The 24839-nt window shown below is 37.2% G+C and overlaps 2 protein-coding genes across 3 annotated transcripts in view; both read right to left on the minus strand.

The window, feature by feature from the left end:
* Window positions 1-24060, minus strand: part of LOC109085180 (zinc finger protein 292-like) — a 45373-nt gene extending 21313 nt beyond the window's left edge. Inside the window, exons 1-2 of one of the 2 annotated variants that reach the window (XM_042774452.1) lie at window positions 23633-24060; window positions 22828-22982 (exon numbers count right to left, since the gene is read on the minus strand). In XM_042774452.1, the coding sequence (XP_042630386.1) occupies window positions 22828-22982; window positions 23633-23767 (290 nt within the window). In that variant the 5' untranslated portion in view covers window positions 23768-24060. Of the gene's footprint in view, window positions 1-20274; window positions 20451-22827; window positions 22983-23632 lie in introns of those variants that run through there. The other variant, XM_042774453.1, reaches the window with a different exon arrangement.
* Window positions 24061-24681: 621 nt separating this feature from the next.
* LOC122148212 (glycoprotein hormones alpha chain 2) overlaps window positions 24682-24839 on the minus strand; it is a 1243-nt gene continuing 1085 nt past the window's right edge. Inside the window, exon 4 of the mRNA XM_042774462.1 lies at window positions 24682-24839. This exon is cut by the window's right edge and continues 336 nt beyond it. The gene's annotated coding sequence lies outside the window, so the exon portion shown is untranslated.

The raw sequence follows: 24839 nt of genomic DNA on the forward strand, positions 1-24839 counted from the left end.
TTTTTAATTTATTAATCAAAATACAATGCTGCCAAAACTCAGAACGCGTGCATGTTGAGTGGCGAGCTGAGATGTAGTACTATAATGTCTTCATCTGTTTGCAAATAAATGATTCATTTATAGTGCTATATCTCAGCATAATTTAACATAATTATACTGTATACACCGTTTTAAAAAAAGCTGTAAAAATAGGGTGCTATGTGCACTGTATGAATAGGCTGTGAAGAAAATTGTGTATTTTAATTAGGCCTATATCTGTCATGTTTCTGGTTTTTCATCATTATACAGTCTGTTTAAATAAATATTCAGAAACACATGCAGTACTACTATTTGTCTTTTTTCAGTTTAACATTTATTAAACTGCAGATTAAAATAGAATAGGCCTATACCCTAAAAAAGGCTAAATTATATTGGAACGCATCTCCAAAATAGTTGCATACACAGATGCACGTTGCCATTACAGTAGTCAGAGCCGAACAACAGGCAAATACAAGAGTTACAAAAGTGATTCAGTCAAGATCAGTGAGGGAGTTTCTTTTCTTTTGTTCTTTTATTAATATTAATGACTGGCAGGAGCGATGCACGGGTCCAATGCACGGATCCAATACACACTTGTTTTTTTTCTCAACTCTTTACGTTCACTTAAGACATAACCGATTGTATTTATGGGATATTTTGATATAATTCTGTTTTATTTGTCCATTCAAATGTGTGAGAATGTGAGAAAGAGAGATCAGTCAAGTGTTTGCTTATATAAGAGGCAGCTTTTGTGCGAGCACTTTGTGTGTGTGTGTGCAGCACAAAAAACAGTGCGCGAGTGCAGAAGCGAGTTGTATTCTATCTTCTTGCAGTTGAATCTTTTGAAATCACAATAGTCTAAATGCGCATACAGGAGACGAGAAGCAGAATCGAAATTTAATTTTATAATAAGTAATTTGATTCTTGACTTTACGCATCTGATCTGATTTCCAAAATTGGAACAGCTTTTCGATTCCCAACCCTCCTACTAAATTATTTCATTCTTGCATGCAAAAAGACCTGTATGGTGACTATTTGCAACTTACTAGGTTTATCATTTTTTTCCCCCGATAAGGTTGATATATGTTACCTGACTGTTGACATCGACATTGCGATACTTACGAGACATCGTCGATATATGATAATATCGTCATATCGCCCAGCTCTAGTATACTGGCACATTTCAAGTCAAACTAACCGTCAGCAACATCCAAAAGAGAGTTTTTATTGAATAACCTCTAGATCTGTACTGGCTTGAGCTGCATACGGTTTGTATTTGGTTCATCAAATTTACTAAAAAGTACTGGTTCAAAAAGAATGATTCGTTTGTGAATTGGATATAACTGGACCATTCTATTGAAAAAAAAGGAAAGAAAAGTCAACCATTTAATTAGGGGTTCAAGTACGTAGCATTGAAACCCTATTGTAATTAGGGCTGCAACAAATGATTATTTTGATAATCAATTAATCTAACTATTATTAGAACAATTAATCGAATAAACATCTATTATTTGACTGATTAATTAGTAGACTTTTGCAATTAGTAAAAATATTGAGTTATACATATTCTAACAAATTACTTCAGCTTTTGAAAATTATATTATGCAATTACAATTATTCCATTTATACAAATAAATATGTTTGAAACACAACATGAGACGACAGATGGAGAAACTCTCTCATTCACCATTTAATTAACTATATGAAAAAGTAACTGAATGACACATCATTCTGCCTAACATCACATTTTGTAAGTCATATGGAAGAGAAACAAAATAAAGGTAAGTGATAAGATGTTTTATTTTTTAATAAACTATTTTACTTACAACATAATCTCTCTTAAAATACCTTATATGATTATGATAATCAAAACAATTCTGAGCTAGATCAAGCTTTGATCTCTGTTAACCAAACTATCACTTTAATAAAAAAAAAAAAAGCAACACTGACTCTGGTTTTTCATGTTTAATACTGTAAAACTGATTAATTTAAGGCTATCTATTATATAAAGTACCAGGGTTTCCCATACATTGATTTAACTGTGGCAGGCCGCCACAAATAGATTTTCCAAAAGGCTTTGACTTCGTTGAGTAAACATGAGCACCACAAATTACAAAATCAAAAACCGCTGCAGTTGTTTTTATATCACTGTATTTCAGAAGGAAAACCGACTGTTTTCAGAAAACTGTCGATGTCATTTTCATTCCATCTTGCGAGTAATGCCTGATAAATCAGCGTTTGTGAGCTCAGCGCTGCTTTGTATACAGCCGTTACCGGAAAAACCTCTATCTCTAATAGCACCTCCGGCTGGAAGAAAAATAATCTGCATATTTATTTATGGGGGTGGGGGAGTGCCGCCACACATAGAGTGCAAGGCTGTGGGAAACACTGAAGTACTATATAAATAAACGTGATGGGATGATGCAACGCATGCAAAACGATTGGATTTGATCGTTTCTGGAATTTTTTGAAAAACCTATTTTTGCGAGCTAGATTTTTTACTTGCCCAACCGCACAAGTAACAAGATTAAAACATCAATAACAAACAATAACTTGGGCAGCACCAAAACTTTGGTGAGAATGATTCTGATTTTATTACTTTCAGTGTAAACGGTGACTGATAACGGATAATGAATTGACAGCATCAAGGTCGCGTCAGTCGAGGCTCATGCAGCCTTTCTGACTCGTGGAGAAATCAAAACTAATAAGCCCAACAGCACACACAAAGAAACAAACATGAACAAACATACTGCGGTACATACCGTATTTTCCACACCATAAGGCGCACTGGATTATAAGGCGCAGTCTCAATTACCGGGTCTATTTCTGTACTTAACCCATACATAAGGCGCACCATACATAAGGCGCATGCTAAAACATACGGTCTACAAAAAAAAAGGTAACGGAAGCAAAACAGTGAGTTTAGTTGAACTTTATTCTACTACTTAATTCACTCACATTATTTTTTAATCAATCTTCTCCCACAAATCCATCAAAGTCCTCATCTTCTGTGTCTGAATTGAACAGCTGGGCAATTTCGCCATCAAACATGCCGGGTTCCCTCTCATCATTGTCGGCAATGATGCCAGCTTTCGCGAAAGCTCGGAAAACAGTTAAAGCAGATACCTTAGCCCAGGCATCCACAATCTATTCACATATGGTGGCGTAATTCGCCCGGCGCTGCCTCCCAGTCTTAGTAAAGGTGTGTTCGCCGCCTGTCATCCATCGTTCCCACGCCGCTCGCAACTTCACTTTGAACACCCTGTTTACACCAATATCCAGCGGTTGGAGTTCTTTTGTTAATCCTCCCGGAATGATGGCAAGCTCCGAATTAATTTGCTTCACTTGGTTTTCCACAGTAGCGGTGAGATGGGCGCGCATGGAGTCGCAGATCAACAGGGATGGTGATGCGTGGAAAAAACCATCCGGTCGCTTTACATACACCTCTCTCAGCCACTCTCTCATTTTCATTTACGCCCCTGTGTCAGCGGGAAATGGTCCGACAGTCAATCAAGCGGAGCGCTTACCAAAGTCACACAACAACATTTTTACAGATTTTGCACACATAAGGCGCACCGGATTATAAGGTGCATGGCCTATTTTTGAGAAAATTTAAGGCTCTTAGGTGCCTTATAGTGCGGAAAATACGGTAAATATTCTATATAATAGGCCTATATGATAAAGCTAAGTAATATCACATGACCAAGTGACTGACTATCAACCCAATGCAAATGTGGCAATGATCTTATACAACAGTAGTACACAACAATTTAGCTTTAAAGACTTGGAATATATGCTGAATTGTTTTATTTTATTTATTTATTTATTTTTTGTCCTTTGTCACTATGAGCTGCACCTTTGTATGTTAAAAGATTCTTCCAAATCTCAGAATTTTAAAACTTTAAAGATTATATTATATACACACTCTACATTCCACCAGACATTTTTCTATTTATTATATTTTTCTAAGGTTTTTTTTGAATTGACCTATTTTGAACTGACTTGGCAAAAACTACTACAAAAAGGGGTTTCAAAGCAAACAGGAAAATCATTCAATAAGTCAAAAGCTTCATTAATAGTTGTATAATTCATTAAAACAAATGTTTGCTTGCAGTTGATGCCGGTAAAAATGCTGTATTGATCCTACTTCCTTTGACACTGTAGATCATAATGTTCTTATTTGGTGTTTAGAGCATTTAATTGGCATCAAGAGTACTGCCTTAAGATGGTTCAGCTTATATCTTGAAGACAGGTCTTTTTCTGTAGAGTTAGGGAAGTTCTCTTCATCTTCTGCCCCTATTATTAGTGGAATACCCTGCTTCTTTTTAACTTATACACTACTGTGTTACTTATACACTCTTAGGCATGTTAGTATTTTCACCCCAAAGAATGGTGTTCGGCCAGTTATTTATATCTTATATCATTGCTGTAGTGTGTCTGTAGAAAATATCAGTTTACATTTCTAAACATTCATTTTGGCATTAATTTTAATAATGATCTGGTGAAATTTTTGAATGCACAAGCAGTCTGACAACAGCCAGTGCTCCACATGGAGATCTGTGCCCGTATTTACAAAATATTTTATCTTACCACTAAGAGTTCTCCTAAATAGCAGTAAAAGTTTTAAGCTAAGAGTTTTTTCTTAAATCCTATTCACAAAGCTGCTGAGACAAACTGTTACTAAGGAAGACAGAAGTCTTAAGCTAAGAGTAAGGCAAGGGTTGACCTCATTGCTATGGATGATGTCAGCATACTTACTAACTATGCACACAGTGTTTGGGTGATAGTCTCTGTCAGAGATTTATTGATAGAAATATTGTAGAGCGCAATATTATGTTGCTATATTCAAATAAAGGTTTTAAAATAAAAATGTTAATTGCCACATTCAGATAAAAGTTTTAAAATGCAGGCTAAGTGTCACTTATTAAATAAGTAGGCTATATATTCAGCTAACTGTCAGCCTCTGTATGCTTCTCATAAACAATTAGTCAAGTCAAGTCAAGTCACCTTTATTTATATAGCGCTTTAACAAATAGATTGTGTCAAAGCAACTGAACAACATTAATTAGGAGAACAGTGTGTCAATAATGCAAAATGACAGTTAAAGGCAGTTCATCATTGAATTCAGTGATGTCATCATGCAGCTCAGTTCAGTTTAAATAGTATCTGTGCAATCATTTGCAATCAAGTCAACGATATCACTGTAAAAGAAGTGTCCTCAACTAAGCAAGCCAGAGGTGACAGCGGCAAGGAACCAAAACTCCATCGGTGACAGAATGGAGAAAAAATCTTGGGAGAAACCAGGCTCAGTCAGGGGGCCAGTTCTCCTCTAGTCAATATGCATTAGGGCTGCCCTCGACTAAAGATTTTTCTGGTCGACTAGAAGTCTTTAATTTTAAGCATTAGTCGACTATTAGTCGCACTTTTATTAATAAACCATATAATTCATAATAATGAGCTTTTAATTGCCTACATAGCCTAATAAGTGCTCAAGCGCATACAAAAAAGGCTTGCCACAGCACACCGGCAAATATAATAATTATGAATTTGTTAGGGAAAAACAGCAAGTACACTGCATTTAACGTTTTAATTTATTGTAACGTTGTAATTTATTGTTACACTAGTGCTTTCTGTTTTCGGTTTAAGAGATGAAGTCTGCGACAGTGACTCACCTCCGCAGCACCTGTATGCATGTTTCATACGGATTACATAATGTGAGAATATTTGTTTTCTGTTTGAATTTGTTCATTTAAACAGGGTTCCCACACCTTGGTTAACTTCAAATTCAAGGACCTTTCAAGGACTTTCCAGGTCCAATACCCTCAAATTCAAGGACCTAATGTGACACATTTCAAGTGAGAGCAAGGTTACATCGTCTTACCTTGTAAGATACATTGTTACAATTTTTATGTCAAACACAACTATGCAATCATGTATTCTATTCGTCGTATTTCTGTTTTGCATAAGACTGAAGAATATTCTGTACATCCTATACTGTATTCTAAAATGATCTGATATTAACTTTTGCATTAGGGTTGCCAACTTCAGAAAATGAAAATAAGTGACAACTGTGATTCTTAGGAAATAAAGGGACAGAACAAGTAACTCTCAAAATATTTGTTCTGTATGCGCACAGTCGCCCTGACGCTGTGTTTTATGTTTATTTTGTCATTGTGTTCGCCGGTTCCCGCCTCTTTCTTCCCTACAGTATAAGTTTTTTATTTGTATAAATCCTGGCCGCGATCGTGGTGTAATCCGCGATGCCAGGTGGCGCCGTCTCAGAATGTGGATGCCGTCCTTTGAGGTGAGCGAGGAGTCGCCGCCATTATTCGCCAAGGTGGCCTGAGCCTGCTCGTGAATGGAGGAGATCCAGGGAGACGCGGGATGCCTGCCGGCCTGCCCCGAAAGCGGAGGAGCCGTCGCCGTTTCCCCGGGCGGCGGATTAGCAGCGTGTCATGTTTTGTCCACCCGAAGGCCGTCCAGTGCCGCCGTCCCAGGCACCACGGAAGAATTCCCCAGCTGGTGAGGGGCCGAGCGCGCAGCGGTCTGGGTTATCCTCTTCCCTCTATCGTTGCTCATCTTCTCGTCTGTCCTCATCGCTCTCTATCCTTATCTCTTTACCCTGTCTTGTCTGTCCTGCCTACCCCCATCCCCCGCAGCCACCGTGACGGCTTTAAGGGTGGGTGTGGGGAGTACACGCATGTCTAAAGTGGTTGCGAGGGGCGATGGGGGGTATGTGACAGTAAATGAGAATGGGACCTGACGGGCCGGTGATGTGGGAAACTTTGCGCTGCTCCACTCATTACACTAGTCGTGAAGGACGAGAGAAGGACACAGGCCTGCGTTTTATTTTGTGGTTTGTGTTATTGTGGTTGCTGCGCGGCAGTCGCCCGTGAGGGGCTGTCGGCTAAATTATTTTATGTATTTTGGTTATTTGAGTGTAATTGTTGGCGCTGGTTCCCGTCTTTCTTCCCGTAATTATGGGAGTTTGTATATTATTACAATGTGTATAAAAGGTTCTCAGAAATAATCACATTTGTTTTGATTAACCTATGTACAATTATTCTTAAAATAAAGTTTAATGTCATACAAAAAATGTCACGCATGTTATACACAAAGCATCGACCTGAGTAAATTTTACCACTATAGAATTGTGACTGCACACGTGTAGTAATTTAGGAGGTAAATAAACTGTGAAATTACTTACAATATATGGCATAAAATTTGCAAGTCTAACAACTAAATATCTATGAAACTTCAATCAATAAAGCATTTTTATTTATTTTTTAAATAATGACATTAAAAATTTTGAACTAAAATGTTAATGCAACCATGTAGCCTATGAATTCATGAAAATGAATATTTTCCAATTAAAGAGAACTTGGAGTGTGTAGGCTGCTTTTGGTGCTTGAATTTGTTCTTCAATATTAATGATGTCCATGTTTAGGAATATGCTAGAAGTTACAATTTTAAAAGCGTTAGCGTGAGCCCTGCTCGCTGTGAAGTGGGAGCAACCAGGCGGCAGAAGATTCTGCAAGGTCTTAAAAGCCTTCCTTGAGTGGCCACTGACTATGTTTTCAATTCAAACAATGATTTGTGCAAAAAGAATGATTATCTTGTTATTTGTATGGTCTAGATCAGCCCTTCTCAAAGCCAGGACTCCGGTCCCAATCCAGACTGGGAGGGAATTCTATCCGGACCCGCCTCCATTTTGTTTTTCAATTGTACTACTTGTATCACTCAGACCTCCGTGGCACATACACACAGGGGCACACGAACCAGTGTTGCAGTTTTTACCTACTTTTTTGTAAGACAAAGCGCATAGCACCTAGCGACATTTTGGATAAACCTTTTATCTTTCATTCAATAGAATAATGTCACCAGTTTCACCCCGTGAGAGTGAGGTTTTTCCCGACACCTGTTCTGTCGATTTGTGCTACCCTGTCAGATTTTGCCACCTCCCATTAAAACCGTAGGTAGTACAATTCGACAACGAAATATGCTACTGGTAAAATTATGGTTCATTAACATCTACACCTACCACAACCCTAAACCTACCCTTACAGTAATGCAAATACAGTAATTATGTGTTATATTCGCTGTTGAATCTAGAAGGGATACAGCTACAGGAAACCAGCAATAAATTTTTTTTTTCTACCTATTAGATGGTGTTTTATTAAAGTCTACACCTATCCTAACCCTAAACCCACCCTTACAGTAATGCAGATACAATAAATATTGTTGTTTAGCGTGAGAAAATGGATGCAATATTGATTTGAGCATGCACAGTAAACCCTGGTATGAAAATCTGACAGGTAAGATAAAATGTCAGCACACTCACAAATGAGTTAGCAGCACATTCAACTGACTGAGCCGCAACAGACCAGTGAATGAATGAGTACAAAACAGCGTTTCCAAAAACCTATCCCTGTTGACTGTCTGAGAATAATATGGATTTTTTTCCAGAAAACTTATTGCACAAAATAAATTCAAGCGCTTTCAAGGATCTGTATTATTTTCAAAATCTTTCCAGGGCCTTGATAAAAAAATTAAGATTCACAAACTTTCAAGGATTTCAAGGACCCGTGAGAACCCTCTTTAAAAGTTTCACTCTCTATAGATATATTTTTCATGTCTGTAATAAGGCAAGCATCCACAGACTTTCGAAGTGACATGCTCAAGTTCACAGAGTCCGAGACGGCAGAAAGTGCATCATGCTTGCTTTAATTACTTTACAAAAGCGCAACATTTCGTTGCTATTCTGAGTGCACACAAATAAAAGTAGAGTATTTACTAGTGCTGTCAAATGATTAATCGTGATTAATCGCATCCAAAATAAAAGTTTTTGTTTACATACTATATGTATGTGTACTGTGTATATTTATTATGTATATATAAATACATACACATACAGTATATATTTTGAAAATATTTACATGTATATACATTTATATATTTATATTCTTATATTTTAATATATAAATATATTTAATATATAAACATAACATATTTTTCTTAAATGTATACATGCATGTGTTTGTAATTATATATACATAATAAATATACACAGCATACACGCATATATTATGTAAACAAAGACTTTTATTTTGGATGTGATTAATCGTGATTAATCATTTGACAGCACTAGTATTTACAGATACAAAAGATGCATTACTCTTATCTGTATGACCAAAAATGAAGAAGTATTTTAAGAGCAAATGATCGCAGCGGTGCCTCCATCTGTCATGCAGTAGCCCAAGCACTACTGTTCAGCTCCACACTCCGCACAAAAACGTGAACTGCACACTTTTTTCTAGGCTAATATTAGATTGAGCTGTCATGTAAAGTTGCTACTACATACATATCTCAGATGATAAGCCATATTTGAGGTCGATGAATGTTAGGTGAGCATATGGATATCCTGCCCAATGTACTATATTACCACATAGACCAGCCGTTAACGATTTGTCCGTCATGGACTAAGTGATTTCGCCACTTCATGTGGAATTTTTTTTTTCCTGCAACTAAGCGACTAACACAATTTTGGTAATATGCATATAAACCCCCTTTTAATTAGCAGAATAATCATGGCTGATAGTAAGACATGCAAACATAAAAGAAAACCAAACTGGACGCGAGAACAGCTATATATTAAGGATATAATCAAACATTCGGAGTTGGGATAACCTCCAAACCATTTAGAAAAAATGTTTGTAAAATGTTATGAGAAGATAAATGAGGAAGATTCCTGGCAACAGACATTTTAGGATATTTCTGATTTGGTCTTAGTGACTTAGGAGTCCTCTTCACTACTCCTAACGTTTCGCAGATTTAGGAGCTAATTTTAGCGCTAAAATTTTTTGTGAAATGCTCTTAGAGCAAAAATGTAAGAGTCCTAAGCTTAGGACTGACACACCCACTATTTTTAAGATTTTGTCCTAAATCGGCAAGTTAAGAGCTACTTTTAGCCTTAAGATGTTTTGTGAATACGGGCCCTGATCTCACCATCATCAAATCTGTCTGTGATTACATGAAGAAACAGATGAAACTGAGACAAACTAAATTCATAAGAACTGTGGTCATATCTCCAAGACGCTTGAAGAAACCTTCCTGCAAATCTACCTGAAAAACAATGTGCAAGTGTACTTGGACAAAAGCTGTTTTAACCCTCTGGAGTTGATCCCCGCGTATACGCGTGTTGAGGCATTTTCTCTTGATAACCCCCGAAAAGAACTTAAATTACACTTTCAGTTTTGATCGTAGAGATAAGAGCAATACATCAATCAAATCTGTAAAGGGTATACTTTTATTTGTATCCACACATAATAATAACAAAACTTTGTGCATTTATAAAATAAAGAAAACAAACAAGGTGCGCTGTCTGCAGGCTTGGTCTGCTGTGATCTTCATTTAGAAATGCGTCATTAAAATGAACTGTAACTCAGTGAATACTCAACAAAGAAACATGAGAGATATATCTATAGAAAGCATGACATGCCTACTTTTAAACTAAGCAAGCGATACCAAAAAGTGCTACTATTCTGTGATAAAGTAATCCATATGAAAACAATGCGATGTCTGTCTTTCACGTCTCGCTTCATTATTTCTAATCGGACCACGCCCACGCGCTGAACGCAGTATTGATATTTTAATGTTCCACATGAAGCTTGCGGCTTCTGAAAACAGAAAACAAAGCAGCGAGACTGTTCAAGTTTTTTTAATTTTATTTTACTGTTTGCTTCGCGCTGAGAGGAACAAGACATAATTCATCCCAAGAAGATGCGCTGAGGATCCTCAGGATTTGAGTTTTGGATTTCCTCAGAAAAAAGAATGAAGCGCTTTATCCAGAAGAGATCATAAACATGAGTAAGTCTTTTTTTTTTATTTATATACTTGTATTCAGTGGCGGCTCATGGGTTTTAAAATAGAGGAGGCACACTAACTGTATTGGTCGAGGATCCCTGCCGATTATTATTATTATTTGCTTTACTTTAAAATGGCTTTTTGGTTGCTTTTAGTCAAAAAATGTGAAGAAAACGACACAATTTAATATAATTTCACTTACCTGGCCTATCACTTGAAGCAAACATCCATCACTTCTTTAAAGTCTGTGTTAAAAGAGAGCTCCCTGTTGTGCTATTTAATTAAGCCGACTGCTGTATTCTATATACAGCTACATCCAGATGTGTTTTCCCATTTTTTTAATTTGTATATATACTGTTTGAATGACAGCTTGGTAAATCTGTTGGTGATCAAATATTCAATATTGCTGCTCATCATGAGTAATTAGTGCCTTATATCAGTGCAGCGCGAGACGTTCAAACTAATATCACGTAATTTACGTCTTTATGATGATTGGTTGATACCAGAAGGGAGGCTTGCCTCCTCTACAAGGTTTCTTTTCTCAACACTCATCAGCGCTGAAAGTGAACACTCGAGGCTGATTGACTAATTTTTTTTTACCAACGGAGGCACGAGAGCTCAACTCTCCCCTGGCCTCCCCCTACCCTTCTCTATCACCTAGCGGTTGTAATTATATCAGCAGATTTAAAACATTCGCGATAGAAATGCAGCACTTCCCAACTTCATTAACATTTTATGGTATTACAACTGTGAAATTACAAACAAAAAATACACATTCTGAGATGTGAACTGAAATTAATTGTGAATTGTATTAACATTAAATAGTCCTCCTCCCATTTTCATCTCATAATTTTGGGGAGGCAGTGCATCCCCTGCCGAGCCACCACTGCTTATATTAGGTTTCACATAATGTGTACACATTTTACTAGTTAGACTTTTTCTAAACTATAATTCCTGACTAAATGTATAATCAAGTGAAACTTAAAAAAAAAAAAAAAAAAAGTGAAAGTTATGAAGTTTCATTTACATCATCTAAATGTTGTACTGTATTACTAGTATCAGTGACCATCACAATAATGTTAATAATGCAGTTTATCATTTAGTTTATTTGAGAGCACATAAACAATATACACTTTGGAAATGCTAGTTATGTGATGTTCATTTATATATTGCAACTTTTCACAATACCAGTCAATACCAGTTTGCTAAAGCAGTAATAATGTTCAATATTTTTACTATTTAAAATAACTGCTTTCTATTTGAATGTATTTTACAATTTAATTTATTCCTGTGATCAAAGCAAAATTTTTAGCATCCAGTCTTGCTGTTCTTTCAATTTATCAAAAAAAACATGAAAAAATATTCTCAGCTCATTTCAACATTAATAATAATAATAATAGCAAATCAGAATATTGGAATAATCTCTGAAGGATCGTGTGACTGGAGCAATGATGCTAAAAATTCAGCTTTGAAAGTCAGCTTTGATTGTTCCTAATAAACTGTTTAACTGCTGTTATGTGTACCTGTGTGATATTTATTTTGAGTCCGTAGGTGGCGTTGTGGGGGAATCCTTACTGTGAGAATCATGTGAGAATCAAGAGAGAAGACAATGGCGTTCTCTCTCTGTTGCTCCACTTCCCATTCGCAAGCGTCTCTCATCGCCTCTTGGAGGCGGTTTTGTTTGTTTTATGTTGTGCTTAGGTTTAACGTGTAAATTTGTGTTTTGATGTTGGTATATTTCTTACTTCTCAGCAGAGGGTAGTGTATTTATTAATTAGTTCACGTTTTGTTTATTTAGTAAGAACTGAGCGAATCACAGTCAATTGATGGGAATTTTGGATCATGTAGTGCTTTTTCGTTTTTCTCTTTAACCCAAGACGTTTATTAATCATGTTTGAATGAACGAATTTTATTGCTAATCCGACGCAAGCTGAGTTGTTCCAAATTAACAGGGTTGATCTCATGAAGATTGCTGCACATTATAAGGTTTGTTTTCGTAATACGCAGTCCAAACATGAACTTCAGTTGTTGCTTGTGGATTCGTTGCATAAACAGGGCGTCTTTGGTGATGAGGAAAAGCTGGTAGACTATCCTGAAGCAGATGAGGGTAGTTCAGATCTTGCTTTGCCAGTCAAGAAGTTGGAGTTGCAAGCTAAAGAGCACGATAGAGCTTTGTTTAAAGAAAGAGAAGAATGGGAGCGTGAGAGAGAGAGACGAAGACAGCGTGAGAGACATGAACTTAAGTTGAAACGCCATGAGATGGAACAAGCTTGCCGCCTCAAGGAAATCGAGCTGAAAGCTCGTGAAAAAGAGTTAGAAAATTTTTTTGCTCTTTTTGAACATGTTGCCATCAATCTTAAGTGGCCGAAAACATTCTGGCCCATGTTGTTGCAGTGTGTTCTTGTGGGGAAAGCCCAGGAAGCTTATTCTTCATTGTCAGTGGAAGAGTCTCTTGATTATGATGAAGTAAAAGCTGCCGTTCTTCAAATTTATGAATTGGTTCCTGAGGCTAATCGCCAAAAATTTCGTATTCATTGAAAAACTGATGAGACCTACGTTGAATTAGTTCATGAGAAAGAGTCAATGTTTGATCGGTGGTGTGCTTCCATGAAGGTAAAAACTTATGAAGAGCTACGTGAATTGATTATCTTCGAAGAATTTAAAACCTGCTTACCAGAACGCTTTGAAAAATACCTAAATGAGCAGAAAGTTCTCAAATGTTCTGCCGCTGCTGCTCTAGCTGATGAATATGTGCTTACACATAAGACTGTGTTTGGTACTGCACAAAATCCTGGTAGCAATAGTCGATGGTTAAGGCGCATCTTGGATCGCGCTCCGCGTGAGGATAAAGTGGTGGAGAATTCTATCAAGTCTGTGTCCTCACCCGTTTGTTTCTATTGTAAGAAATACGGACACATTATTGCTGAGTGCAAAGTACTCAAAAAGAAAAATAGTGTCCCTAAACCGGTAGGTTTATTGACGACGTCCTTGCTACAATTAGAAGGATTGGAGTCGTCAGCTTCGCAGGCTGACATGTGTAAAGAACAGGGGTATGTGCCGTTCATAATGGATGGATTTGTATCTTTGGTTGGTAATGCAAATTTGCGTAAAACCAGTCAGGGTACTTCGTGACACAGGAGCTGCTCAGAGTTTTATTCTAGAAGGAATATTACCGTTGTCTGATGAGAGCTCTACTGGTTCAAGTGTCTTGGTACAAGGATTCGAGATGGGCTTTGTGAATGTGCCTTTGCACAAAATTTAAATTGAGACCTCCCTTGTTACCGGCCGCGTTGTTGTTGGAGTGCGACCGTGTCCTCCCGTTTGAGATGTCACGTTTATTTTGGGGAATGACTTGGAGGGAGGAAAAGTTTTTGCCAGCCCTGAGGTAACTAATGCTTCTCTTTCCTGTGATACTCCTGATGAATTAGCTCAGAAATATCCAGAGTGCTGTTACTCGCACTATTTCACAGAGACTGAAAGATAAAAGCTTTAAGTCAGAAGATGAGTGGAAATTTGATTTGAATAATACGTTCCTCTCTAATTCAGATTCTGGTGAAAAGACGTGTTCAAACTCTGTTGATGGTTTAGACATCGGCATCAAGAAACGAGATGAACATTCTATGGAGCTTGATAAATTGTCTCTGTCACGCGAGCAACTTATTGTTGAACAGAGGAAAGATGAGAAAATGTCATCCCTCTTTGAAGCTGTTGTTCCTGTTGAGCAAATCGAGTGTGTATCGCAAGGATACTTTGTTGAAGATGGTGTGCTGATGAGGAAGTGGAGACCATCAAATGCTGCTGCTGCTGATGAATGGCAGATTGTTAAGCAGGTAGTAGTTCCTTCCTCCTATCGTCCGGAAATCTTGACACTTGGTCATTTGGGAGTAAATAAAATATGATCGTGTGATCCGACATTTTTTCTGGCCTGGCTTAAAAAAAGATGTAGCAAGTTATTGCCGAAGTTGCCATGTGTGTCAAAAGATTGGAAAACCAAATCAAAATATTCCACCTGCTCCGTTATATCCAATTCCAGCCATTGGTGAACCATTTGAGCGTGTGATGGTTGACTGTGTCTGTCCCTTGCCTCGAACGAAGTCTGGTAATCAGTACTTACTAACAATCATGTATACATCTACGCGTTTTCCGGAGGCAATTCCTTTGCGGAAAATTACTGCACCGGTGATTATAAAATCACTTATCAAGTTTTTCTCACTGTTTGGCCTTCCGCGTACTATTCAATCAGATCAAGGTACGAATTTCATGTCGTGTGTTTAAACAGGCTCTAGATCAGCTACACATCCAACACTGCACGTCAAGTTGTTACCATCCAGAAAGCCAAGGGGCACTCGAACGGTTCCACCAGACTTTAAAATCAATGTTTCACACGTTTTGTCTGGAGTTCCAGAAAGACTGGGCTGAAGGATTGCCTATGGTCATGTTTGCAGTGAGGGAGGTAGTACAGGAATCGTTAGGTTTTGGTCCGGCTGAGTTAGTGTTTGGTCATACTGTTCATGGCCCACTAAAGCTGAAGATCAGTGGACACTAACGATTCGAGATCAAACTATGTTCTTGACTATGTTTCAGAGTTCCGTTTAAAACTGCACCGTGCATGGGCTTTGTGAATGTGCCTTTGCACAAAATTTAAATTTAGCCACAGAGAATTTGAAGATGTCACAACCACGAATGAAAACACGTTTCGATCGTGGTGCTAAACTTCAGAGCTTTTCTCCTGGTGATAAAGTGCTAGTGCTGTTGCCAGTACCTGGATCTGCACTTGATTATGTGATAAAGACGTGAGATAGAAAGAAAAAAACTCATCTGTGTCATATTAACATGTTTAAGCCGTACTTTGAGAGACAGCCAGATTTGTCTGGACCGAAGTCGGCTGTGTTAATTGTCTCACCTACAGATTCTCCGGTGATTAAAGAGCAGGCGCTGTCCAGTGCTGAACCTTTGTCCTGTCCATTGTTCTCTGATACTTCTGATAGTGCCGCTGTCCTGACCACACTGGAGGATGATGTTGATTTTCCCTCTACAGAGTTGGTGGTGGGAAGGTTGAGAAATTCTGAGATAATTCAAGATCTTGATTCGTTTCTTTCTCATTTGACTGTTACCGAACGCGCTGACATGATTAGTGTAATTCAGACATACGGTAATTTGTTCTCTGACGTTCCTTCTCGTATGTCGTTGGTAGAACATGATATTGATGTTGGCGATTCATTACCTATAAAACAGCATGCATATAGGGTGAATCTTGAGACGCGAGCTCAGTTGCAAAAAAAAGTTATCTTTATGCTTGAAAATAACATTGCTGAGCCAAGTTTTAGCCCTTGGAGCTCACCCTGTTTGTTGGTTAAAAAGTCTGACAGCTTGTTTCGGTTTTGTACTGACTTTCGATGCATTAACTCTGTCACGAAACCAGATAGTTACCCACTGCCTCGTATGGAGGATTGTGTGGATCGTGTTGGAAATGCTGCTTTCATCACTAAAATGGATCTTTTGAAAGGTTACTGGCAGGTGCCTCTGTCGGATCGCGCAAAAGAAATCTCTGCGTTTGTAACACCGGATCATTTTCTGCATTACACTGTAATGGCTTTTGGTCTACGAAACGCACCGGCAACTTTTCAAAGGTTAGTAAATCATGCTATTGACGGTATGCACAACATTGAAGCATATATGGATGACTTGGTTATTTATAGTGCGTCCTGGTCAGAACATGTTAAACAACTTCATATTCTTTTCAGTCGTCTGTCTGATGCTAATCTTACAGTCAATCTAGCGAAATGCGAATTTGGACGAGCTACGGTGACATATCTGGGAAAGATTGTTGGGGGCGGTCAAGTTCGGCCTGTTGAGTCTAAGGTGGAGGCTATTACTCATTTTCCTGTGCCCACTACACGCCGTGAATTGCATCGATTCTTGGGCATGGTGGGGTATTACAGGAATTTTTGTGTAAATTTTACCGTTGTCGCCTCTACCTTAACTGATCTCCTTAGTCCAAAAGTACCATTTAAATGGACGGAACCATGTCAAATGAGTTTTGAAAAGATCAAAGTGCTTCTGATAAATCCTCCTATTATTTTTGCTCCTGATTTTTCCTCTCCGTTCTTGCTTGCTGTTGATGCAAGTGACACAGGTGCTGGAGCTGTACTTCTCCAACGAGATCAGACGGGTGTTGAGCATCATTCATTAGATTGTTTATTATTTGTGAATGTTTTATTTGTATTCTGTAAGTTAATTAAATAGAGACGTCTTGGAACACACATCTGGGGTTGTGATTCTTTTTATATGTTCGGCCTGTGTCCTTGAATTCACGAGCCTTGAAATGGTTATGGGCTGTAACACTGCACATGCAAATGAATCTCAAATTATTTTGTGGGATAATTAAATATATTCTAAATAAACTACAAACATAAAAATATATAAAGTATTTAAAATTGTTTTGTAAAAATGGAAAATATAAAATAAAACATTTTGGAATTTTGTTATGATCTTTAATAGTGTTTTTATTTTTTTAAAAATATAGAAAAAACAGTAATATTGTGAAATATTATTACAACTTAGAATAATAGTTTTCTATTTGAATATACTTTAAAAAAAAAATTTATTCCTGTGATGCAAAGCTGAATTTTCAGCCTCATTACATCCAGTCTATCACATGATCATTTAGAAATCATTCTAATATTCTGATTTATTATGAGTATTTATTATTGGAAACCGTTCTGCTGTCTAATATATTTGATGAATAAAAGGTTAAAAAGAACTGCATTTATTCAAAAATAAAAAAAAAAAATCTAATAATATATATTCTAATATATATATTTTCTTTACTATCACTTTTTATCAATTTAACACATCCTTGCTGAATAAAAAGTATTGATTTTATTTAAAAAAAAAGAAAGAAAAAAAAATTACTGACCCCAAATTACTGACCAGTAGTGTATATTGTTATTGCAAAAAAATTTTATTTTAAAAACATAGCTTCTTTTTTAAAAAAAATTTTTTTTATACTTTTTATTCATCAAAGTATCCTAAAAAAGTATCACATGTTCTGAAAAAATATTAAGCAGCAGAACTGTTTCCAACTTTGATAATGAATCATCATATTAGAATGATTTCTAAAGGATCATGTGATAATGATCCTAAAAATTCAGCTTTGCATCACAGAAATAAATGATAATTTAAAGTATAATACATTTAAAAACAATTATTTTAAATTGTAATAATATATCACAATATTACTTTTTTTTTTCTGTATTTTTGATCAAATAAATGCAGGCTTGATGAGCAGAAGAAACTTCTTTCAAAAACATTAAAAATAGTAATGTTTCCAAACTTTTGGTCTATACTGTACATTTATTTTGTCCTCACATTCTTTCTTGTAACTCTTCCCTCTCAGTCACACACCTGACTGAAAGGCTCATTATGCAGCTCATCATGTGGGCCTTTGTCTTGTCAGGTGTGAATCACACAAATATTCACAGTCAATCACGCCTATTCGCATATGCCCTTTACAAACAAAAAGTGTCTTTGAAAATTTAAATCAATCTATTGTTTTCTGTGTGTGAGTAAACAAGATGATATTCACATCATTTTGAAGCAGAAATTCTAGGCTACAAGCTCCAGGTTTGACAGTGTTGTGAACAAATGTTGTGTATTTGTTTTATGACCTTATTTCAGTGACTTCAAAATTTTAGTTTTTCACTAACCACGCATAAACATTGTTTTCTCAAAAACACAATCATGTACATACATGCTATTTACATATTATTGTAGCCCAGTTTGTACTGATCACAGTGTTTTCAGACTTTAGCCATGTATATGTTTAGAAGCAACTGAAAAAAGCACAAAAGTCAGGGCATGTCAAAACTTCTCCAGGTCCCCAAAACCCCATAGATCTCAGAGGGTTAAATGCAAAGGTTGGTCATACCAAATATGGATTTGATTTAGTTAATATAAGTTAATTGATAAATAAAATCCATTTATGACAATATTTTTGAAAGCATCCTTACTTTACAGCATATTTACACAAGTGCCTAAAACTTCACACAGTACTATAACTTTGGAGGCAGGTTTCTTAAAATGTATTGAAGACATTGCTACAGTTCTTCTGGATTTAGTTTGTCTCAGTTTCATCTGTTTCTTCATGTAATCACAGATTCGATGATGGTGAGATTAGATCTCCATGTGGAGCACCGGCTGTTGTCAGACTGCTTGTGCATTCAAAAATCTCACTAGATTATTAATAAAATTAATGGAAATATGAATGTTTGTACTGACACACGACAGCAAAAGATATAAATAACTGGCTTAAAACCCTTTTTTGGGGTGAAAATACTAATGTGCCTAAGACTTTTGCACAGTACTGTATATGTCCACTGGGGGATATTATTAGGGGATATTATACACAGTTCTCCCTGCCGTTGAAAGCTGGTGATCCCATCCAACCACTGTTGTAATGTATCCTGGATATTATGAAATGGTTATCAAATAACTTTCTCCAACTTAATGAGGACAAATTAGAAATAATTGTTTTTGGGCCCCCAAAATTGAGGAGTGGTCTCATTAAGGACTTGGACAATCATTTCCCCTCAATTTCCTTCAAGGTCAGGAACCTTGGTGTTATCCTGGACTCAGAATTAAGTTTATCCAAACAAATCAATTCTCTTGTTAAGAACAGTTTTTATCATCTGCAGAATATTTCCAAACATAAACCGTTTTTGTCTTTTGAAGACTTGGAGAAGGTTATTCATGCTTTTATTACCTCATGTTTAGATTATTGTAATTCAATGTATTGATCTGTATTGGTCCACTTACATGCCTCAAGATAATATAAAAATGCAACTACAAGTCTGTTGACCAGGGCAAAGAAATATGATCATGTCACCCCAATTTTTCCATTGCTTCATTGGCTTCCAGTCCATTTTAGAATTCAGTTTAAAATTTTGACTTAATGACCATCCAATCTTAAAGAACTTCTTACTCCTCTGTCATCTACCAAATATTTAAAGTCCCCCTGTAGTGAAAATCATTTTTTTTTAATATTATTTATTTGTCTATATGGTGTTTTTAATATGTTTTTAGACAAACCATGTGCCAATCTATTAATCAACACCATTGCTGCGTATTTTCTCCTTAAAACTGTATTTTCCCAAAGGCTGACCCAGAATTGCGGTTTGAAACAGCCCTCGATTTGCTACATCATAAACCAATAACCAATAATCATGTCAAAGGATCGATTCCTATCATTAGCATGCAAAATATACCAATACAAAACCAAAAATAAATTAGAGCAAAAAACCCATGAAGCAGTGGTTTAACGTGAAATTAGAACCACCAACTTGCATTATAACCCGTAGCAAAAGTGTAAAAGTAGCCTGGAGTCAGACCCACCTCTCCAGCATCGGCGTCTGCACTTCACATGTGTATGCTCGTGGGCACGAATACTGTGATGCATGTCCCGGTCAGAACACCGGCACGACAAGACAAAAACAATAAAACCCATTACAAACATGCCATTTGTTGCATCCAGTGGGGACATAATTACGGATTATAATTACTTATACTGTCTTTTACGCGTTGCATCACGCTGCGTAAACATAAAACCACTCTACAAACAAAATTCGCGTTTGAATCATCAGTGGCAAATCCTTTAAATATGTAAACGTACTTACAGACTGTGACTCAGAACAGCTGGCATTGTAGTTTTCTCTCCCAGGATCAGGAAACATTCCTCCATAAAATGTGCTGCACACATCTGAATATTTGGGTTGAACTGTTCTGGAACAGTGTTGTAAATACAACTTAACCACTGATTTCTAGTTGTGTCTTTTTTTGGAAACAGCGTCTCCTCAACATGGCACCGACGGCAACCGGCAGAATCAAAGTTATGCCTTCTTTCTGGTGGTTGTCGAGCCGAGACCAGCTTGAAATACACTCAGGACAGTTGATGAGCTACTGTTGCGCGTCATCATTAAAGCTTATCATCTGCAAGTGTTTTTAAGACTTGCCAATTAAAATAGCCAAAAGATTGCTGCTCCGGGTGTGTGTGTGTGTTCACTGCTATGTGTGTGCACTTGGATGGGTTAAATGCAGCGCACCAATTCCGAGTATGGGTTACCATACTTGGCAAATATCATGACTTTCACTTTCATTTTAAATCATTCAGACCATAGACGGTATAAGAACATGGACGTAGTGTCCGTGACGTCACCCATAGACTCCTCAAGAGCGGTTTTGAAGCTCAAAGTGTGCAGAGCGGGCCGTCACCATCGCCATCTTGGCAGCGCGTCACCGCGCGACTCTTTCGGATAATCGAAAATGGGGAAAAAGGCGGTAGCTGGTTGCTGAAGCCACGCCCACCTAGTGCGACGGCATTGTCAGCAGCGGCAATCCACCTGTCACTCACGTGGCCACGCCCTTAATTATGCAGAACTTTAAGGCTTAATATAATTTAAACGGCTGAGTTATAAAAAAATTCACCCCCCTCACAGTTGTCATGAAGACCAAAATAATTTTTTGCACCAGGCTGTAAACATGTTTTTTTATGATGTAAAGTTGGGCATTTTAACATGGGGAGTCTATGGGACTGACTCCCTTTTGGAGCCAGCCTCAAGCGGCCAGTCGATGAATTGCAGTTTTAGTCACTTCCTTATTGGCTTCACGAGAGAGTGTGCGAGGTTGCCGCTCGATTCAAACACAAATACATGCGAAAGAACTCAACTGAGTACTAGCGCGCTGTGCACATAGAGAGCCGTGTCTCAGACGGGCGAACACCAAATTGAGTTCTCCTTTGCATCTTCTTACAACTGAACGAACAAATTCTCCTTGTGATTTTAAAAATTAATGCACATTGAGAATTTAGAGATTTTAGTTTAGATAGATGCGCGCGGTGTTCTGTGCACACACAGAGCCGAATCTCAAATTCCTTGAACACCGAATTGAGTTTTGCCTCTTTTTGCGCTTGAATTGACAAATAGCCTATGTAACGGAGGCCAGCGAGTAGGTGCTGTGCAGGTAAACCTCACTCCCCTGATCTCAAGGGATGCACTAGCTAGTGGCTGCAGTCATTTAGCCTCCTTGTTAGTGCTTCCGCCTCCCATGCCGGAGACACGGGTTCGAGGCCCACTCGGAGCGAGTGCGAGGTGTGACGGTGAGGACCCGGGAGAGAGGGGTTACACCAGCATTCAAAATTATGTTGAAATACCTGTCTTGGCAAGTATCTTCAAAAAACTGTTAGTTATGTCATAAGTGAACGTAAACAGTTAAGAAAGAAATCGGATGTGTATCATTATATTGGATTTATTGGATATATTGGACTCTTAAAGTGGCTGTGCCTTATTTACCAGCTGCTGTTGCTTTCCTTAATGTTAATTCAAGAAAATAAAAGAGAGATTAAATAATAATAAAAATACTCACTGATCTCGACTGAATCCCTTTGTAGTTTTAACAAGAATTAATCTATATTTAATTTATAAAGTGAGGACAATGCAATGATTTTACATTTCATTATTTTGTTTCTATCCTTGAACACCTTGAAAAAACTTAAACATAATTTAATTTGTATCTTTATTCTATTTATTTATTTCTGCTATTTACATGATTTCAAAAAGGGACCACGGGTACAACCTGCACCGGTGCCCTGCAAACCCCAGCTATGACCCTAGTCATGTCGCACATGTTTCCAAAGGCAATGAATAATCATGTTAAATAATTGTGATAGCAACATTAAACAAAATATCTGTGGTAATTGTGATCCTCATTAAATAAATGACAGGGGTTTAATTTAACCTTTAGTTTTAATGTGTTAAAACCATATGCAGTTCAAGTGATATAAAAAAAAAAATAATATAATAAAATAAATGTTCACCTCAAAAGAGAGAACAAGCATGCAAACCCATTAAGATATATCAATACAGAAAGAATGCCAATGAACAATATACTCACCATGATAACTTTTCCAGCACATCTGTGACGTGTTCACATTCAGGGCTGAGGAACAGGCTGGCCTCAGCACAACACATTATAGCAACTGTGTACATCTCCAAAAGAGGGAGCGGATCTTCATCTGGTCCCCGCTGACATCCATGATGCATCAAAACCTGAATTAAAGAAAAATAATAATAAAAATAAAGAGATAGAACCATAAATGACTGGTCCAACCCAAAGCCTATACCAACAAAGGGATGTAACTGTAGTAAGAGTAATAATGAAATATGGTACATGCTAGATCTGACAAAACAACAGTGCTTTACATGATATCCAGTACTAAAAATATTGAAATCACATATTGATAGGATCCTAGCATGATTTACTAAATCTGCTGGTCTGAGAATTTTGTGACAAACTGATAAATAATGAATTAAAAGATATGAGAATGTTTAGGCTATATATGCTGATTATAGGATTTTATAGGATTCTGTATAACATACAGAATCTGTTTATTTTATTTATTTATTTATTTGAGTGAAAGTACAGGCTGCTGTTGCTACAATAAGCTAATGTGTTAGCCATCAGGAGCTGTGACCATCCCATACAAACAAACACACCGTATGGCTGTAAGATTTAATGACTTTAAAACACAAGCATGCTCCATCTCTCCAGCACACAGCTTTTTTGTGTTTTACCCATCACATATATGAATGATTGTATTAGTATTGTTAGTTTTGTTATCGTTGGTGCAGCGATGCAAACATGCAGCATCGTCCATGAACAAAGACTGACAGATTAAAACGCATGAATAAAGTCGTACTTGACAGAAATCCTGACAAAAACTATTGGAGGCATCTAGCGTCGACTCGGAGCTCCTTTTTAATTCAGAGATGAGATCCTGAAATTTGTGTCTGAGGGCCACAAACTCAGTCGCGTTGCCCTCCTCCTCCGCCATCTTCGCTGCATTCGCACCAGCCCAAATATCTCAAACTACTACGGCCAAGGCCCGATCCAAATATTCATGACCCGTGCATTCGCTATTAGAGGGTTACCAATCAACGTCAGCAAAACCTAATTAATATTAAAAAGAAAATCTGCATCACAGCAACGTTACCAAGCAATGGCTACAAAACATATTTAATATTTATGACTATGAAGCAGTCGCCATAGTAACTGCTATGGAGTACATCAAAGCAACGTAATTATTATTTATCACCCAATCTTTCGTCATAGTAGTATTAGAAACTTTGCTTCGCGCACTGTCCCAGCAATGGCGCAGGCGGTATGGGGGCGTTTCTTTTCACAGAAATCACACACACACACACAGACAAAGACACACACACACACACACACACAAACAAACCAATCGCTTCAGTCATATAAAAGAAACGACTTAAAAGAAAAAAAACCTCGAAAGAATATTGTTTTTGCTAAGTGTATTCTTCTTATTAAGTATAATGACAAGGAAAAGGTAAAAAATGTACACAAGGATTTGGTTTCTTATTAAAATCTGTTGATGCTATTGTGTGTTTTGTGGTCCTGTGGCACTGGTTAATATTTTATCATGACAGAACATCAGAAACCAGGTTTTCTCTCAGCATGTGTAGGAGTTTGTTCCAGTATGGCATCAGGCTGAAGTCTTTTTCATGGGTTTTGATTAAAATGCTCTTCACACTAAGAGAGAGGAAGAAAAAAAGTTCTTATAAGTATTTACTGAAAAGTATTCTTCCAAAATGGTTATTCTATGGCTTCAATGTGAAAACCCACTTTAAAACCTTTGTAAGTGTGTAGGAATTTCAGTCACCCTCTGTCCATGCAAAGGATAAAGCAGGTATAAAAATGGAGACAAAAAGAAACACAAAAGCTATGTCACAAGCAATCATATTTTTTATTTAAGTTATGGATTTGAACAATCTTACAACAGCAACATGACAAAATGAGTGAGCAATTACAAATAAAAGAGGGATTAAACAAACATCGAGCAGAGTGCAATGATGTTTTCTTGCATGTTATTAATATATATATAT

This window comes from Cyprinus carpio, chromosome A17, assembly GCF_018340385.1.
Source record: "Cyprinus carpio isolate SPL01 chromosome A17, ASM1834038v1, whole genome shotgun sequence".
Taxonomy (NCBI): domain Eukaryota; kingdom Metazoa; phylum Chordata; class Actinopteri; order Cypriniformes; family Cyprinidae; genus Cyprinus; species Cyprinus carpio.